The sequence below is a fragment of the Taurulus bubalis genome (genome assembly GCF_910589615.1).
Source record: "Taurulus bubalis genome assembly, chromosome: 17".
Taxonomy (NCBI): Eukaryota; Metazoa; Chordata; class Actinopteri; order Perciformes; family Cottidae; genus Taurulus; species Taurulus bubalis.
Window position 1 is genome coordinate 21,121,830 of NC_136605.1, and position 19,539 is coordinate 21,141,368.

At 47.3% G+C, this 19,539-nt stretch overlaps 2 protein-coding genes across 2 annotated transcripts; both read left to right on the top strand.

The window, feature by feature from the left end:
- Positions 1 to 588: 588 nt before the first annotated feature.
- Positions 589 to 6,674, top strand: LOC306749603 (uncharacterized protein; the record flags this gene model as incomplete). Its single annotated transcript, XM_079232915.1, has 5 exons — positions 589 to 955; positions 5,647 to 5,782; positions 5,838 to 5,938; positions 6,386 to 6,529; positions 6,628 to 6,674. The coding sequence occupies 5 exons, from the start codon at positions 589 to 591 to the stop codon at positions 6,672 to 6,674; spliced, it is 795 nt and encodes a 264-aa protein (XP_079089041.1).
- Positions 6,675 to 17,391: 10,717 nt separating this feature from the next.
- On the top strand, positions 17,392 to 19,422 carry LOC306749604 (uncharacterized protein; the record flags this gene model as incomplete). Its single annotated transcript, XM_079232916.1, has 1 exon — positions 17,392 to 19,422. A coding segment is annotated over one exon (939 nt), but the record flags the coding sequence as incomplete, so codon positions are not given.
- Positions 19,423 to 19,539: the final 117 nt, after the last annotated feature.

A 19,539-nucleotide genomic window follows, 5' to 3' on the forward strand; every position in this document is an offset into this window, starting at 1 on the left:
ATATACACACACACACCACACCCAGCTGACGCCTTTATCCCAAGCGACTTACAATAAGTTCAAACTCAGAACAACAACAATCAGGAAAGTACAATATAGTATATATAGTACAGCTCACTCTTATACTACCCTGACATGTTTAATGTAAAGTCCAGTTGTTGGTCAGCTGGTTCAGTAAAAGTACTATTATCGTAGTACTGTGGAGCCGCAGTGTGTACTTTGGGAGGTGTTTTGCAGTAATAACACGGTTCTGAGTCTGAGCTGACTGATTTGGGAATGACTGATGTTATTTTCCAAAAAAAGCCAAAATGGCGTGTGGCTGCCTGCAAGGGCGCGAGCGTGCGCGGGTGTGCGCGCGGGCCACCACATGTGGGCGGGAAAATGCTGCTGCGCCTCTACTCGGGTCTTTCCGGCCAAACCGCCCGAGACGAGCTGCTGAACACGCGCGGCCGAGAGAGAGCGAGCCGAGCCGCCGGAGGAGCAACCGAGCCGCCCGGTGGATTGAGCTGCTTTTACACCCAGTTTTCCGTCGGGGAGAGGGGAGCTGCTGGCGGGGCCCGGGTACTCGAGGATGAGAGAGCCGGAAACATGAACGGGGCCGTGTACATCTCGTTCTTCCAGGGCCAGCTGGAGTCCGTGCTGGAGCAGGTCGTCCAGCTCGCCGTGCAGGAAATCAGCAAGACGGTGGGATGCAGCCTGAACACGCTGCTGCTGGAGGCCGCCGGGAAGGAGCAGGAGAACCGCCGGCTGCGGCTGCGGCTGCAGGCGTGGGAGAGCCGGGGCCAAGGAGGCGACGTCCCGCAGGACAAGGCGGGCGAGGGGAAGCCGGACGGCGGCAGGACAAAGCCCGAGCAGCCGCCTCTGCCGCCGCCGTTTCACGGCCCCGGAGGACGAGGCACCGAGCCCGGCGTCCTCACCGACATACGCCGCCTGGAGCAGCGGGGCCGGCTCGTGGGTAGGTAGCAAACAACCGTTATGCAACACGCGCATTCACACGTAGAGACACGCCAACACATCCTCCTCCTCCTCCCTCCGCACGCACGCGACGCGTTGCGTAACTCTGCGGCCGGGGACCTACTCCAGGAGCCAGGAGGCCTCCAGCTGAGGAGACCGGGACCACGAGCTCCCCGGACCCGGGACAAAGGAGCTCCATGCCGGGCACACCCCGGGCCCTGGAAGGGGGTCCGAATAAGTGCATGAGAGGGAGGGAGGGGATTAAGGAGGAGGGGCATGATATTATTTATTTGTTTATTTGTTATTGAACATCTGCACGTGTATCTCGCATGTAATATCCTTAAGAAACAATACACACACATTCACACTGCCACAGAGGACTGGAAGAGACGAGAATACAGGCCTAGAAATACACACTTATTGTGTAACAAGGAACATATACACACACACACATACACACATATACATGTGTTTGTATATTTGTATGTGTGTGTGTGTATATATATATATATATATATATATATATATATATATATATATATATATATATATATATATATATATATATATATATACATACACACACACACACACACACACACAGGCAAAGCATGCCACCACTGTGTGTTTATGGCCTGGTTATAATGGGAGAAGCAGCAGCCAGGCCTCCTTTACCATAAATAACTGGGTGTCATGTCATGTCGCATTACTTTGACTTTCTGACTGAACACGAGGAGGCAAGGCGAGACAAAGCGGCGGATCCAGAAACACAGGTTGCAAAACAAAGACGCTGCTCGACTGTAAATAAAATGTACGGCACAGGCGTCTGTTCACAGGAAGCTGGCAGGGGTCACTGTGGGAGATTTACGGCGCTCCTTGACCGGAATGAGGTCTGCGTCGGTGGCTTTTGGCGGTGGGGGGGACCGGGACAAAGAGCCAGCATGGAGCCGCCTAGTGGGCCGCGCTCATGGCCCCCCGCCCAGGATGGCGCTGAGCGGTTTTATTTTCTTGTTTGTTACGAGCGTTAAAGATTGAGCATCAGGAATGCAGCTCCGCCGCCGGAGGCCTCAACGGGTCTTTAATCGTTTCCTCGTCTTTGGAATAAAAGTTGACTTTAGAATCGCTGGAAAGTTTAAAGTACGAAGGTCGATGCCCTCAAGAGACGGCTGACGAGAACCGTTTCTGTAGTCGACCGTTTTTTTTAGGCTCGGCACTTTAAACGAAGTTTGCCTTTTGTTGTCGATAACTCTCTGGTCACCAGATGCATGGCTGATGCTTCATGTGTTAAAGCTGCATTCTCTCTCCTGACCACCAGGGGGCGGCTCCTCTGGTTGTATAGAAGTATATGCTTCATTTGTTAGAGCTGCATTCTCTCTCCTGACCACCAGGGGGCGACACATTTTACTGAGGTTGTTTGTTGCTCTCAGTGCACATGTACAGAAATATCAGGGTAGGAAATTTACATATTTTTTTAGGAGACAATTTTTGCCCCCACCGGCTGAAATCCAGGGGCATTAAAAAAAAATTGGGGGCACTTTTTGAAACTTGTGAAATAACATTGAACCTTTGTTCAAAATAATAAATATACTAATTTAGGCTTACAGTATATGAGCAATTGTCATAACATGGCAATAATAACACTATTAGGCAGAAGTCTACAGATTCTAAGTGTTTTTATTAGATTTTAGAACAAACAAATCAGACAATCGTATTCAATTGTATTCTTATTTCTTTGTGGTTATTTATTGTGATTACATTTTTTTAAATAACCATCAACAATTAGAACTTTTGTCTGTCTTGTTTTTATAATTCAAAATTATATTTATTGCTTTTTTGTTACCTTAATCCCGTTGTACCTACCTAGTACAGGACATACAGATAGAACAGACAAGGGGGGCATGTTTCATCACGTTACGACTAGCTTTCCATTAAAAAACAGTTTGGGAAATATTTACTGGGGTAACGTGACAAAAATATTACGACACAACTTGGATGGCGAGTCGTTCGTATCGCCGGTAACTTCAACTTGGAGGGAAAGGATAAGAAGTCGGAGTCGCCATCTTAACGCTGATTGGCCAAGACTCCATACGTCACATCAAATATGTTTTATTGCAAAGATCACGACATCACCTTTCCTCCGTGTCTTTCCAATTTCAGAAACGCTGGGCGGCCAGTAACTAACGTTAGCTAGCTAAAGCAAACAAAATCATTATTAATAATGATAATTATTGCTAGTTATCGCTCACCGTAGGCGATGGCGTGTTGCCTGAGATGGTGACGGAGACTCGCAGTCACAGCTCTGATCAAGGAGCGCTCCCTTTTTTTAAATTTATTTTTCTCACACACACGCAACATCAGTCAAGGCGGAAATCAAAAACATTGGCAACTAAGCCGGGTCATTTAGGCTGCGATGTTTTTGACAAGTTCATTAAATTATTAGAAGAAATTATGGTGGCATTTTTTGCCCCTCTTCTAGGGATATCAGGGGCAAAATTATGTTTCTTATGTACAGAAATATCAGGGTAGGAAATTTACATATTTTTTTAGGAGACAATTTTTGCCCCCACCGGCTGAAATCCAGGGGCATTAAAAAAAAATTGGGGGCACTTTTTGAAACTTGTGGCCGACTTTGTCCTCGTGTATTTCCGACGCTGAGAAATGTGTGTGTATATATATATATATGTGTGTGTGTGTGTATATATATATATATGTATATGTATATATGTATGTATATGTATGTATGTGTATGTATGTATATATATATATATATATATATATATATATATATATATGTATATATGTGTGTGTATATATATATATATATATATATATATATATATATATATATATATATATATATATATATATATATATATATATATATATATATATATATATATATATATATATATATGTGTGTGTGTGTGTGTGTGTGTATATATATGTTATTACAGTTCATCAGAGCGACGTGTTTTTATCATTTTACTCATCAATACAGAAGGAAAATAAAATACGAGAAAATTATAAATACGTCATATACGCACATGCAGACACACGTGAGGAGGGAAGCTCTGAGTCTCTCACTCATGAACACATCTGTACACACACACAGGCACACACAGGCACACAACACAGACGCGCTGATTAACACAGCGCGTCTGTGTTGCGTGCCAGTGTCACACACGCTGACACACACACACTGGCACGCAACACAGACACACACACACACGGTGACACACACACACACACACACACACTGACCAGTAGAACCATCAGACCTCTTGAGCGACCATTAACAAAGTGAAAGGTTTCATAATGTTTTGATGTTCCGTCTTCAATCCTTCATGCTTGACCTTTCTCATCGTCTCCGTGACCTTTGGTGACCTCGAGGTTCCTCCTCACCTCGATGAGCTCTGACAGACGCACACAAACAATGGATTTGAGCCAAAGTGTCGGATTAACTCAGACAGAGAGATGATGAGGTCAAAGGTCACCGCTGTGTGATGCTGATGGGGGGCCGACATGTACAGTGTAAACTAGAGGGAGGAGGAAGAAGAAGAGGGGAGGAAGAGCGGAGGAGGAGGACTCTTATCACATGTGATCAGGACATCATGATGTTTCTCTAGTCTCTGATCATGTGACTTTGTAAAAAACCAATCAGTGTTTAGACCAACAGGAGGAAAGCTAGAGCTAGTGACGTTAGCAGCACCGCTAACAGAGAACCAACAGGAGAAGAGCTAGTAACGTTAGCGGCACTGCTAACGGAAAACCAACAGGAGAGCTAGTAACGTTAGCAGCACTGCTAACGGAGAACCAACAGGAGGAGAGCTAGTAACGTAAGCAGCACCGCTAACGGAGAATAAACAGGAGGAGAGCTAGTAACGTTAGCAGCACCGCTAACGGAGAACCAACAGGAGGAGATCTAGCATTGTTAGCAGGATCGCTAACGGAGAACCAATAGGAGAAGAGCTAGTAACGCTAGCAGAATCGCTAACAGAGAACCAACAGGAGAAGAGCTAGTAACGTTAGCGGCACTGCTAACGGAAAACCAACAGGAGAGCTAGTAACGTTAGCAGCACTGCTAACGGAGAACCAACAGGAGAGCTAGTAACGTTAGCAGCACTGCTAACAGAGAACCAACAGGAGAAGAGCTAGTAACGTTAGCGGCACTGCTAACGGAAAACCAACAGGAGAGCTAGTAACGTTAGCAGCACTGCTAACGGAGAACCAACAGGAGAGCTAGTAACGTTAGCAGCACTGCTAACGGAGAACCAACAGGAGGAGAGCTAGTAATGTTAGCAGCACCTCTAACGAAGAACCAACAGGAGGAGAGCTAGTAACGTTAGCAGCACCGCTAACGAAGAACCAACAGGAGGAGAGCTAGTAACGTTAGCAGCACCTCTAACGAAGAACCAACAGGAGGAGAGCTAGTAACGTTAGCAGCACCGCTAACGGAGAACCAGCAGAGGTTCCCTTCAGTTACATGATGGTGCATTCAGGCTCTGCTCAGTAAAATTGAGTGCTAGCTGAAGGTAAATGATAAGTTCTTGTGATGCGTTCCAGTGTAATCCAGTAAAATGTAGTGTTGGTGATGAACTAGAATGAATTCAGATGTGTTCTCAGGAATATGAAACGTATTAGAGATTTATTTGTATTGATTTACTATTAATCACTCGTATCTGGTCCCTGCAGACCAGCTGAAGGCCGTCATGGAGCAGGTCCTGGACTTCGCGGTCCATGAGCTGACGAAGATCGTGGAGGCCTCGTTTGACGACCTGCTGCTGGAGATCACCAAGATGGAGCGAGAGCAGCAGGACCTGGGGGAGACGCTGGACCGGAGCTCCCTCAGGGGGGGGGGAGCGGGGGGGCGGGGCCGGGGGCAGGAGGCGGGGCTCCGAGAACGACTCGGTGTCGCCCAGTGGCTCCGAGGACGCCCGGGAGGAGCCTGAGGGACCCGCCTCCAAGGAGACACCGGGGACTAACGGTGGGTGGAGCCCTTTAATGTCACTGTGATGTCACTGTGATGTCACTGTGATGTCACTGTGATGTCACCGTGATGTCACTGCCTTGTTCTACTTAAACACATGATACACGTTTAGGGTTTTCTTCTCCATCTGTTCCTCCTTCACTTGCCCAGCTCTCCTTTCTTACTTCCTTTGTCTTCTTCCTTTCCTTCATCCTTTTTCTCTTCTGCCTCCTTTACTCTCATTTCCTCTCTTACCTCCTCCCTCTTTTCTTCTTTCTCCTCTCCTCCTTTACTTCCTTCCTCACCTTCTTCTTCACTTCCCCTCTTCTACTTTCTATCCTATCTCCCTCTTCCTTCCTCATAACCTCCTCTTCCTCCTCCTCCTCCTCCTCATGGTCTCTTCTTCCTCTTCCTCCTCTTCCTTCATGGTCTCCTCCTCCTCATGGTCTCTCTCTCCCCCCTCAGACTCGGACCGCCCCCCCGTCCTCTCGGTGTCCCAGGACTGGGTTCCCATCCTGGACCAGGTCTTTGGTCAGAAGTGGTGCAGCGACGTCTGGCAGATCAAGGAGCTGGATGGAGGAGGAAGAGGAGGAGGAGCCAGACGAGGAGGTGAGCGGAGTCTGGGTGAGGGAGGGGGGCAGCAGGACCAGGGCCCTCTGGGACCCCCCTCTGGGACCCTGGAGCCCTCCCCCTCCTCCCCCCAGCAGGACCCCCGCTGGACTCCTCTGGAGGACATGGAGGTGTTTTCTCCTGATGAAGAAGCTGCAGATGGTCAGAGGAAGACCAGCGAACCTGGACCTGGATCTGGATCCGGACCTGGACCTGGACCCGGACCTTTACCTGGACCCGGACCTTTACCTGGACCCGGACCCCCCCTCAGCCCTACAGGTGACCACCAAGCATGTTTCATGAAAGACGTATCAGCGTCTTCTTCTGTGGTGACAGCTTCACATTTCTGTTGAAAGTGGTATAATAACCAGAGGGAGTGGTGTAATAACCACCCTGGTCTCTGGTCTCTCTCTGGTCCCCTGACCCTGGTCCCTGGTCTCTGGTCTCTGGTCTCTGGTCTCTCTCTAGTCCCCTGACCCTGGTCTCTGGTCTCTGGTCCCTGGTCTCTGGTCTCTCCCTGGTCCCTGGTCCCTGGTCTCTGGTCTCTCCCTGGTCCCTAGTCTCTGGTCTCTCTGGTCCCCTGACCCTGGTCTCTCTCTGGTCCCCTGACCCTGGTCTCTCTCTGGTCCCCTGACCCTGGTCTGTCTCTGGTCTCTCTGGTCCCTGGTCTCTGGTCTCTCCCTGGTCCCTGGTCTCTGGTCTCTCTGGTCCCTGGTCTCTGGTCTCTTTGGTCCCCTGACCCTGGTCTCTCTCTGGTCCCCTGACCCTGGTCTCTCTCTGGTCCCCTGACCCTGGTCTCTCTCTGGTCCCTGGTCCCTGGTCTCTGGTCTCTCTGGTCCCTGGTCTCTGGTCTCTCTGGTCCCTGGTCCCTGGTCTCTCTCTGGTCCCCTGACCCTGGTCTCTGGTCCCCTGACCCTGGTCTCTCTCTGGTCCCTGGTCCCTGGTCTCTGGTCCCCTGACCCTGGTCTCTGGTCTCTCTCTGGTCCCTGGTCCCTGGTCCCTGGTCTCTCTCTGGTCCCCTGACCCTGGTCTCTGGTCTCTCTCTGGTCCCTGGTCCCTAGTCTCTGGTCTCTCTGGTCCCCTGGTCTCTGGTCTCCCCCTGGTCCCTGGTCCCTAGTCTCTGGTCTCTCTGGTCCCCTGACCCTGGTCTCTGGTCTCTCTCTGGTCCCTGGTCCCTGGTCTCTGGTCTCTCTCTGGTCCCTGGTCCCTGGTCTCTGGTCTCTCTCTGGTCCCTGGTCTCTGGTCCCTGGTCTCTGGTCCCTGGTCTCTGGTCTCTCTCTGGTCCCTGGTCTCTGGTCTCTCTGGTCCCTGGTCTCTGGTCTCCCTGGTCCCTGGTCTCTCTGGTCCCCTGACCCTGGTCTCTCTCTGGTCCCCTGACCCTGGTCTCTCTCTGGTCCCTAGTCTCTAGTCTCTGGTCTCTCTCTGGTCCCCTGACCCTGGTCTCTCTCTGGTCCCCTGACCCTGGTCTCTGGTCTGCAGGGTCCTCGATGCTGCACCGCCTCCTCACGCTGCCGTCTCAGCTGCTGGACGAGGACAAAGAGCCCGTGTCCCTCCGGTCGGGGAACGGAGCCCAGGAGCGAGCGGCTCCAGCCCGAGAGGAAGAGGATGAGGAGGAAGAGGAGGAAGAGGACGGGGAGGACAAGGGGAGGAAGGTGAGAAAACATGAAGCATCTTCATAATGAGTTTAATACAAGCAGTAACAGCTGATCTTCTTCTTCTTTGGTTTCAATTATGAACTTATTTAATTATCATATTTTCATAATAAGTGAAATCTTTGAACCAGATCAGAACTACTAAATATTTATTCAGAATTTTAAAAATGTTATTATTTCCTTTTTTACTAAATGCTGTTATTTGAATGAAAATGTCTGATTTGATTTAAATAAATATAATGCATTTACCTTTATTCAACCAGGATCATCTCATTGAGATTATTAATGATTTTTTTTTTTTTTAATCTCGAAATGAAAACAGAGAAAACCATCAAACTTAAAAAAAGATTCACATAAAAGAGACGACGCGTCAATCACTTTCAGTTTGAAGCAGAAGGGTTGTATGTATATTTATTTATATATTGTTTTTTTTACATATATATTTATTTATAATATTATTGTATTTAAAACTAATCATAACTAGATCTGTTTTAATACAAATTAAATACAACACATTAAAAGTACAACATCTTGTATTGTTGATGGTTTACTGACTTCAGAGTGTTGAAATGGATCAATAATCAATAATCAGAGTTCTATCTGATTTTGATTTAGTGCTGATTTATGATTTAATATCTCTAATTAATTGTGTGTGTGTGTGTGTGTGTGTGTGTGTGTGTGTGTGTGTGTGTGTGTGTGTGTGTGTGTGTGTGTGTGTGTGTGTGTGTGTGTGTGTGTGTGTGTGTGCGCGCAGAGGAAGAGGAGGCGTGTCTGGTCAGAGTGTGAGGAATGTGGGCGTCGCTTTAGCCGCATGTCTCTCCTGAAGGTTCACCGTCAGACTCACGCCTCCTCGTCGCCTCCGGCTGGCTCCGCCTCTTCTCTGGATGGCTCCGCCTCCTTGTCACTGGATGGCTCCGCCTCCTTGTCTCTGGCAGGCTCCGCCTCCTCCGCGCTGTGCTGCACCGCCTGTGGGAAGAGGTTCTCCTCGGCGACCCGCCTCCACAGCCACATCCGGACCCAGCACCCCGGGGCCCGGTCCTGAACCCGGAACGGGATCAACGGAGCTGCGACAGACCAGGATCCACAGAACCTGAGACCAGGATCCACAGAACCAGAACCATCAACGGAGCTGCGACAGACCAGGATAAGCAGAACCAGAACCTTGATCCACGGAACCAGAGACCAGATCAGAACCAGGACCAGGACCTCAACAGCACTTTATTGTTATTAGAGACACTTATTGTAAATAATCAATCAATGAGATTAATTTCTGAAACTTTAGATCAATTATTGAAGAATGTGAGGAAACATTTAAAATATAATTAATAATTTATTGGAGCATTTAAAACCTGATCAGAGCTCCAGATATGTGAGATTGATCTCAGAAAACATGAAGTTGCTCTAGGATCCGTCGAGTCCGGGTCCTGGTCTGGGTCCTGGTCTGGGTCCTGGTCTGGGTCCTAGTCTGGGTCCTGGTCTGGGTCCTAGTCTGGGTCCTGGTCTGGGTCCTGGTCTGGGTCCTGGTCCTAGTCCGGGTCTGGGTCCTGGTCTGGGTCCTGGTCTGGGTCCTAGTCTGGGTCCTGGTCTGGGTCCGGGTCCTGGTCTGGGTCCGGGTCCTGGTCCGGGTCCTGGTCTGGGTCCGGGTCCTGGTCTGGGTCCTAGTCTGGGTCCTGGTCTGGGTCCTGGTCCTGGTCCTGGTCTGGGTCCTGGTTCTGGTTCTGGGTCTGGGTCCTAGTCCGGGTCTGGGTCCTGGTCTGGAAACATTCAGCTGTTTTCAACGTTTTTTACTTTTGAAAGAAATCAAACAGAAAAACAAACAGAAAACAATATTTTATGAAACGACGATCAAAAAAAAGAAAGTTGTTTTAAATTCTGTGAACTTTGTTTCATCTTTGAATCTTAATTATTATAATTATGAATTTCATCTTCAAATCTTAATTATAATTATGAATTTCATCTTTGAATCTTAATTATTATAATTATGAATTTCATCTTCAAATCTTAATTATAATTATGAATTTCATCTTTGAATCTTAATTATTATAATTATGAATTTGCTGATTTATTTTAATGTTTTTTTCTACAAACTAATTTACTTAAAGACAACGAAACTGAATAGATTCAAGAGATGTGAATCAAACAGGAAGTACAGGATCTGACTGGGAGTTATTGAAGAGGAGGAGGAGACGAAGGGGACTCCTCCTCTTCCTCCCGCAGAAGGAAACGAGCTCCGGCTGCTGCAGGTGAGTTTCAGTCTGCAGGTGAACTCTTTGTGTGTTTTTTAATCTTTTTTTGCAATAAGCTTCTCGCCTCAGCAGCCGGCCGTGTGGAGCGTTGTTTCCTGCTTCCTGTTCCCTGTTTCCTCCTTCCTGTTCCCTGCTTCCTGTTCCCTGCTTCCTCTGGTGGTGGTTCGTGTTTCGTTTAAAGTGTTTTTTTTATCGTTTCTTTCGGTGGACGATCGACTCTAAACAGAAAAAACACAAAAGGAGGACGAACTTGGATTGTTTTGCTCGTTGAATGTGAATCTCAGCCGATTGTTTCCTGTTTTTAACGTTTGCTGTACAGAGTTTAGTTTTCAGACTGAATTGATGATGAAACGAGAGGACGAGTTCAAACCTCTACTTCCCTCATTCCTTTCCTCATCCCTCGTTCTTCGGGTCAGTTCGCTTCAGTGACCTCATGTTGACACGCATACCTCCTGAAAAACAAACATTACCACATATATATATATATATATATATATATATATATATATATATATATATATATATACACACACTGCACAATTCTAAGTTTATACGCTTTTTAGAATTTCTATAAATGTTTTTCTGACTTTAACTCATTTTAAACTTTTTTTTTTTTAAGAAATCTGAAAAAGTATGGAAGCCCGTCAGTGTCAAGAAAGGGAAAGAAAATATTTTTTTTTTTAAAAACTTTGATTTACTAAAATTAAAATGTGTGGAAGCTCATTATTGGCACGGAAAGAGAAAAATATAATTAAATGTTGAGAATAAAAAAAAAAAACACAACACAAAAATATAAAAAGATACGAAAATTCTGACTTATTTATTAATTTTGCGGTAGCTTCCATTAACCTGCTGGATACGACAAATTTCCATATTTAGTTAATTAATTCTGTACAAAAAAAACAAAACAATACTTTTTTTTTTTTTCTAGCTTCAGCTAATAATAATTTTCTCGACTGAAATGAATTGATGGAATAGAAACGCCTCAAAGGCGATGAGTCATTCCAACCTGTTGGACAGGAGGAGGAGGAGGAGGATGATGATGATGATGATGATGAACAGAAGCATCAGACATTAATGCATCGCTGGTGACTTTCATGTTTCCGCAACAGCACTTGGACCTTTTATGCTTTTTGACCGTGTTTTTATTTTTGCTCCGTTCTAAATCCGATAATCCGCTGACGATGAAGGCAGTTCCTCTTCCTCACCTAAAGCTCCTCGTCCGCTTCGCTCGCTTCTTTCTTTCTTTCCGCCTCCACACGTGTTCACATACCTCATTTTTATTTGTGCAGTGTTTTGTATTTGTTCCTCTTTCCACACAGACCTCGTTACCTCAGTAGATGTTTGACTACAATAATGTTCTTTTGTTCTGTTTCCATTTTTTTTTTAAAACACAACCTGAAGCTGTCGCGTAAAAACCACAAAAACAAACAAACATCTCCGGTCCCTGGAAGACTTTGTCTCTAAATACGTGAAGAACATCATCTTTCTGGACTCGAATGACCAGTTTTAGCAGGTTCTAAAGAGCCCAACAGGGTGTTATGAAGTATGGAAGCCCAAGACGAGAAACACATTTATAATAATAAAGTAATCTGTCTTTTGAGCCTTAAGGGTCGCAGAGAACTTTAAAGCTCCGCCGTGTGTTTAGCAAAACTAACAATGAGATCAAACATGGGACCAGAAAATAAACGTTTAAATGAGTCGTAAACAAACAACCGCAAGAACAGAAAGTAAGAAACACAAAATAACGCCAGAGAAAGAAGAAGCCGCTTCCAGATGTTCTCCAGATGTTTGTTCTGAACCAGAAACGCACAAAGAACGAGTAGTTCTGTGGTTCTTACGCGATAGCAGCTGCTTCACTGCACTGAACCCGCTGGACCGACGGGAACCAGGACCGGTTCTGGTTCTGGTTGGGGGTTCTCAGCATCATGTGACCTGTTCACCAGGTGATCCTCCCGTTCTTGTTTACAAACCCGAGCAGGCGGCGGCGGCTGGAACCCGTGACTTCGCCGCGTGCGTTGCCAAAACGTAGAACCGATGTAATCCAGTCGAGGCCACGAGTTCTGACTTTTAGTAAATTGTGGCCTTTTTATTAATACAAAATATATAATCATACACGTTCCTTTAGGCTTTCAGACGCTTTCGGACGGCGTTCATATGGTTTTTATTTCACGTGTTGACGGTTTGTTCCCGCGTGGACGACGACACAAAGCTGAGAACGGAGAGAAAGAAGGGAATCAATGATAGTTTCACACCTGGACCTGTGGAACCCAGGGTTCCCCACAGAACCCCTCCTGTTAGTCTGTAGACGTAGAGCTGGGGTTCCCTGTTAGTCTGTAGACGTAGAGCTGGGGTTCCTCAGGGAACCCTTCCTGTTAGTCTGTAGACGTAGAGCTGGGGTTCCCTACAGAACCCATCAGAATCCGTTTATTTGCCAGGAATGTTTACACAAACGAGGAATTTTTCTAGGCGGAAAGTGCATAACATTAGACATGAGACGTTAGACGTAGAGCTGGGGTTCCCCACAGAACCCTTCCTGTTAGTCTGTAGACGTAGGGCCGGGGTTCCTCAGGGAACCCCTCCTGTTAGTCTTCAGAAGTAGAGCTGGGGTTCCCCACAGAACCCCTCCTGTTGGTCTTTAGAAGTAGAGCTGGGGTTCCTCAGGGAACGATCCAAGCTCCTCTTAAATTTCGGGGACGAAAGGGATATTTTTAACGTTTAAATATAATTTTACTGGACTCGGGCGGTTGGCGTGACTCGTGTTCAGATGTTTGTTGTTCTTTAAATATCCATTTGTACGCCCGTGTGACGTCACGGCAACGACCTGCTCGTTGGAAAAGAACGTTCATCTTGTTTTTTTTAGATTTGATGCAATACTTTTGATAAAAATGTGCCCTTTTTTTGTAAATCAGCAGTCTAATAAAACCAAATCTAAAAGTGTTCCTATTTCATAATGACATTTTAAAAGCCGGGCCATCGTCCGTTAATGTGAACTCAGAATCGATGTGACCTTTGACCTTTCTGTGGCCGACTTCAGTTGTGAGTGAATTGTTTGCCAACGTCTCGTCTTCAGAAGCAGGAGAGGTTTGGCTGTTTTGTGCCCGTGTTGATCACAGCGTCTGAATGTCTGTCCGCCATGATGACGAAGACGAGGAGGAAGGAGACGCTGTGTTTCCTTCTTTTGTTATTATTTACCTGTTTTAGTCCACGAGACCGGGTACTTTTTAGTGTTATGATTCAAAGAAAACCAATAAATGTTCACGACAACCAGCCGGCTTGATGCTCTCTTTTGATTCATATTTCATGTTCACTCCTTTACATACTTACATACATAAAACCACTGCATTTCAAATGTTACTTAAATATATAATCAAGAAAATATTAAGTATTAAATACTTAACATTTTAATGAAGTATAAAAGTGAAAAAATGCTTGTGCATACAATAAAACATTTTGTTTTAAACAAACAAAAAACTTAAATAGCTTTCGTAATATTGTAGTTTGAATAATACTTTGTTTATCCGAGAGCTCTAAATGGGAGGAGTTTCTTTCAGCTGCTGTCGCTGCCCATGCTGCTGCAGCTCCTGGAGCTAATGCTAACGCTGCTAGAGTTGCTAGCGCAGCTAGCACCACTAGAGCCGCCGGTGAATCATTTTAGTTGTACTTGCATATTTAGTCTGAGTTATATAAACATAAAATATGTAATTGAATATATAAATCAATAATAATATATTACATCTAGCCAAATGTATATAAATACATACAATTAATAATGACATATATAAATCATCCAACAAAAAAGATGTAGTCCAATTTATATAAATACATAAATCAAACAAAATACATCTAATGTAAATTATAATTATTAATGCCAATACATCTACTGATCACTGTAATTCTAATTAATGTGACATAATTAGATATTTAATGAGTAGATTATTGCTCTGGAAGACGTCACCACTTAACCGCGATGACCCGGATCAGCGGGAGGCGCGTGCCGCACATCAAACACCAGGTGCGTGAAGCTGAAAAATAAATGAATAAAACGAGCGCGAGGAGGTGACGACGACGATAACGTAACAATGTACCGCGCGCGCACCCGCGTACCCGCTCGTGCACGCTGACAAATATACCCAACCTTCTACTACCGTTGCCGTAGTTACCTAGCGCGAGGAGCGACCAGTGGGCAGGCGGGAAGGAAGGGAGGGAAGGAAGCGAGGAAAGGAGGGAGGGAGGAAAGGAGGGAGGGAGCGGAATTAGTCAGCGGTAGAGGAGGGAGGAGAGGAGGCGAGGCGGCGGGTTGTTTCTGCCGAGGTGGACGTGGCGGGTCCGGCTGCGCGAGCGAGGAAGTGACCGAGGAGAGCGCCATGAAGCGGACCATTAAGCGGACCACCCGCAGGTAACGTACCCTCACGCGCACCCTGACCCGGCCGCCGCGCGCGGCTTCCGGCTTCCACGCGCGCTGACAGGAGAATCCGCACAGATTTCATAATCTGACCGGCTGGTTTTTTCTTTTGTGTCGGAGGGTGTCAGTTTCTCACACGTCTTCTACGGGGGAGGAGGGGGAGCATCCAGCGGGGGGAGCGCAGCCAGGGGGGTGGGGGAGAGGACGGGGGGGTCCCGGAGCCGCGGCTCCCCGCTCTCACCGCCTCTCATCCCGGCTCCACTCTCGCTCTCTCCCCGCTGCGTGATAAACAAGATGGCTGCTCGCTGCTCCAGCTAGCGAGACATGGCAGCCTGCCCTGTCTTTGTGAGCCGGGGAAGCGCGTTTAAACCCGGGGGGAGAAGCACCGCAGCTCACTGTCCCCCGCTGGTGTACCGGAGGATGACCCGTTAACCGGGGAACTCGGGATTATTTCGCCCGGTTTGTGTCAGAGGCTGCGTGGCGACTCGAGAAGGTGTTGTTCAGGAGACAGGTAGAGGCTTCCGGTGCTCACCGGGACGCACGCGCCTTTAGTTGCCTTTACTTCATTGAGTATAAACGTGTTATGCAGCTTTCAAAAGTATTCACATCTTTACTGTAGTAAAAGTACCTCAGTAGTTAGTGAAAGTACTCCACTACACGTAAAAGTCATGCAGTCGAAACCTCCCTGACGTAAAAGTGCATGCATATTGTAAACAAACTGCAGTAAAAGTGCATGCATATTGTAAACAAACTGCAGTAAAAGTACATGCATATAGTCAACAAACTAGTAAAAGTACATGCATAGTGTCAACAAACTGTAGTAAAAGTACATGCATATTGTTAACAAACTAGTAGAAGTACATGCATATAGTCAACAAACTAGTAAAAGTACATGCATATTGTAAACAAACTGCAGTAGAAGTACATGCATATAGTCAACAAACTAGTAAAAGTACATGCATATTGTAAACAAACTGCAGTAGAAGTACATGCATATTGTCAACAAACTGTAGTAAAAGTACATGCATATTGTCAACAAACCAGTAGAAGTACATGCATATTGTCAACAAACTGTAGTAAAAGTACATGCATATTGTTAACAAACTAGTAAAAGTACATGCATCTTGTCAACAAACTAGTAAAAGTACATGCATAGTGTCAAAACAATAGTTGACAATATGCATGTACTTTTTACTTTGTTAACAAAATAGTTGTAGTAAAAAAAGTCAAAGTAAAAACAGTAGTAAAAGTATTGCAATCAGTGTTTAGCTATTTCTTTATGTTTATGGATCAATACTTTTGCAGCGTTATTGTGCATGTTGTGTTTTATTGCTGTTGCATGTTTTAAGAGTATTTATATATCACGAGTACCTACATGAATATCTTGATACTGAAACAAAGTACTACCACAGAAACCTGCAGCACCAGGAGTTCTGTAATAGTACATCTTCTTGTATTGAGCTCCACGCGTAATGTTGTTTTATAGTTTACTTTATGCTCGCAGTGGAGGACAAAGTCAAGTACAAGTACACAGAAGTTGTACTTGAAGGAATATTTCACCCACAAAATGAGTTTGTATATCAGATACTCCGCTTCGGTTCTAGAAGCAGTGAAGTCAATGGAGACAAAACTATATTAAAGTATTCCTTTAAGTGCAGTACTGTACATCGCGTCACTGCTAGTACTACTAGTAACTGTAAACAACAACTGTTTGCGCTTTGTACTAAAATAAGTTATTATACTTGTTTTGTGCGTGTGCAGGCTGGTCCCCGTCAGGTGTGGCTGGTGACATCATCAGCGACCCAGAGGACACGCCCCCCCCAGGACAGGTAGATTCTACAGAGGAGGGAGGAAGCGTTGGCGATACGTCGGCCGAAGCGGAGGAGGGTTAGCTCCGCCCCCTCACCATGACGGACCTAGAGGCCGGGTGTTTGAGCCTCGGCTCCCCGCCCCCCCCTCTGGACCCACCCGCGCTCAGGTCGCTGGCGGCGGAGGTCGCCGAGCCGCTGGTGATGCTGCCGTGCGTGAAGAGCGAGCCGGAGGACCTGGACCTGGACCTGGACCCCATCCGGACCGTGGACCTGTCGGAGATCCAGCCGCTGTCCACGGCCGAGCTGGGCCAGGACCAGATCAAGATGGAGATCAGCGGACTCGACTACATCAAGTCCGAGCATCACCACGGAGACCACCACCTGGGACACTTCCACCACGGAGACGTCACGGAGCTGGACTACAAGTCTCACTACGAGCCCAGCTCCATGTTCGACTACATCTCCCAGGTAAAGATCACTCAGATCAATCAGATGTTATTATAAGTGTGTTTATAAGTGTGTTTATAAATGTGTTATTGCTGTGTTACAGGTGACGGACACCCTGGAGTACATCAAGTCGGACCACCATGTGGACCTCCAGTGTTACTACACTGCTGAGCTGAGCTCCCTGAAGTGCGAGTACCCAGAATCCACCATGGCGTCCCGCCTGCAGCCCAACAGCCTGGAGTCCATCCACATGGCGGAGCTGCGCACCGAGCTCAACAAGCTGCGGCCCGACGGCCTGCTGGACGGCGTGGGCGGGGCGGCGGCGTACGAGGCGGCCGGCGATGCGGCGGGAGGAGGGTCCGGTCTGCCGAGCAGAACCCAGAACCTGGCGGCGAGGAAGCCCCGCAACACGCAGGGCGAGAAGCCGTTCTCCTGCGCGCAGTGTGTCAAGAACTTCAGCACGCTGGGGAACCTGAAGACGCACCAGCGCATCCACACCGGCGAGCGGCCCTACAGCTGCTCGCAGTGCGGCAAGAGCTTCGGCCAGGCCGGCAACCTCAAGCGCCACCAGCTGATCCACACGGGCCAGAAGCCCTACGTCTGCGCGCACTGCCCCAAGGGCTTCACCAAGGCCGACGACCTGCGCTCGCACCAGCGGCTGCACACCGGCGAGCGGCCCTTCGCCTGCCTGGCCTGCGGCAAGAGCTTCGGCCAGTCCAAGGAGCTGAAGGCCCACCAGCTGAGCCACACGGGGGAGCGGCCCTTCTGCTGCCAGCACTGCGGCAAAAGCTTCAGCAAGGAGGCCGGCTACCGGAACCACGTGCAGATCCACACGGGCGAGAAGCCCTTCACCTGCTCGCAGTGCGGCAAGACTTTCAGCAACTCGGGCGTGCTGAAGACCCACGAGAAGATCCACTCTGGCGAGCGGCCGTTCGGCTGCACGCAGTGCGGCAAGAGCTTCGGCCGCCTCGGGCACCTGAAGGCCCACCAGCAGATCCACACCGGGGAGCGGCCCTTCGCCTGCCCGCACTGCGCCAAGACCTTCAGCCAGTCGGGGCACCTCAAAGCCCACGAGCAGATCCACAAGCGGGATCCCGGCAGCGCTTGCGGTGCTAGCAGCGTTAGCAGCGTTAGCGGTGCTAGCGGCGCTAGCAGCGCTAGCAGCTCTAGCAGCGTTAGCGGCTCTAGCTGCGCTAGCAGCTCCAGGAGCTGCAGCAGCGTGGGCAGCGACAGCAGCTGAAAGAAACTCCTCCCCTTTAGAGCTCTCGGATAAACAAAGTATTATTCCTCTTTTTTTATAAATCCTATATATATAAAGCTCTTTTCCTTTTTCTTACATTTTCATACCTTTTGTGCTCTTTTGCATCTTATATGTTTGCAGGGTTACTCGACTGATTTGCTCTTATGCAAGTGTGTGTGTGTGTGTGTGTGTGTGTGTGTGTGTGTGTGTGTGTGTGTGTGTGTGTGTCCGTGTGTGTCCGTGTCCGTGTGTCCCAAAGGTCCAGTACTTATTCTGGAGTACTTATACACAAGCACAAAAATACTTCAGTGATCAAGTTTAAGAACTTGATTTTATTTTTAGTATTTTTTTTTACTGAAACCAGACCAGCAGCTCCTGAACCAGGACCCGTTTACTGACGGCTCACCAGTACTTCAGAGAGAGTACATGTACACGATGAAGGGTAAAGTCTGTGTACTGTCCGTGTTTTTATACTTAAATCCCACATGACGTCCTGCTGTGTCCTCAGTCAGCTGATCGTTGTGTATCGGAGAGAAAATACACGTTTTATATTTTTGACGACGAGACAAAGGGCACCAGCGTTCATGAAGAAAGTGCTCATTTAAAACCTCTTCGTCAGACGGATCAAAGTACTCATGTACTTCAGGTAAACGGGGTTCTGGTTCCTCAGTACGCGTTAAAGTACTTCAAAACTTGTACATGTACAATCTTCTGCCAACCGCGTGAGTACTCACGTTTTGGGTTTACTAGTATTTGCCTTCCAGCTGTGAGTACTCTGTGTTACTGTGTTCAGAACCTCGATGTTCAGTATTGATCGGTATCGATCGATCGGGACGATAATCTGCTGATGCCACATTCCTTTTGTTTTTTTTGTAGCAGAATAAAAATCATTCCAGTTTAAAGTTTTCTCTTCGTCGTCGGCTCCAAGAGGACCAAACCCATCAGCACAAAGGACCCGGTCCGGATCGCTCACTGTGTACAAATCTTTATTGATTGTGTCATTCCTAATGAAATCTAATAAAATGTTTAAAAAGAGACGACCGTGATGCAGCATCTTGTACTGGAGAAGAATTATTAAAGAAACTAATGAGACGTCGGCTCCGCTCTGCTTTCTTTTCTTCATGGGGTCGGTTCCTCTGAGCCGGGAATCGGACCGCCGGCCTTTTGTTCACTGACGTGTAAAGATGTGGATTATGTTTGATCCTGTTT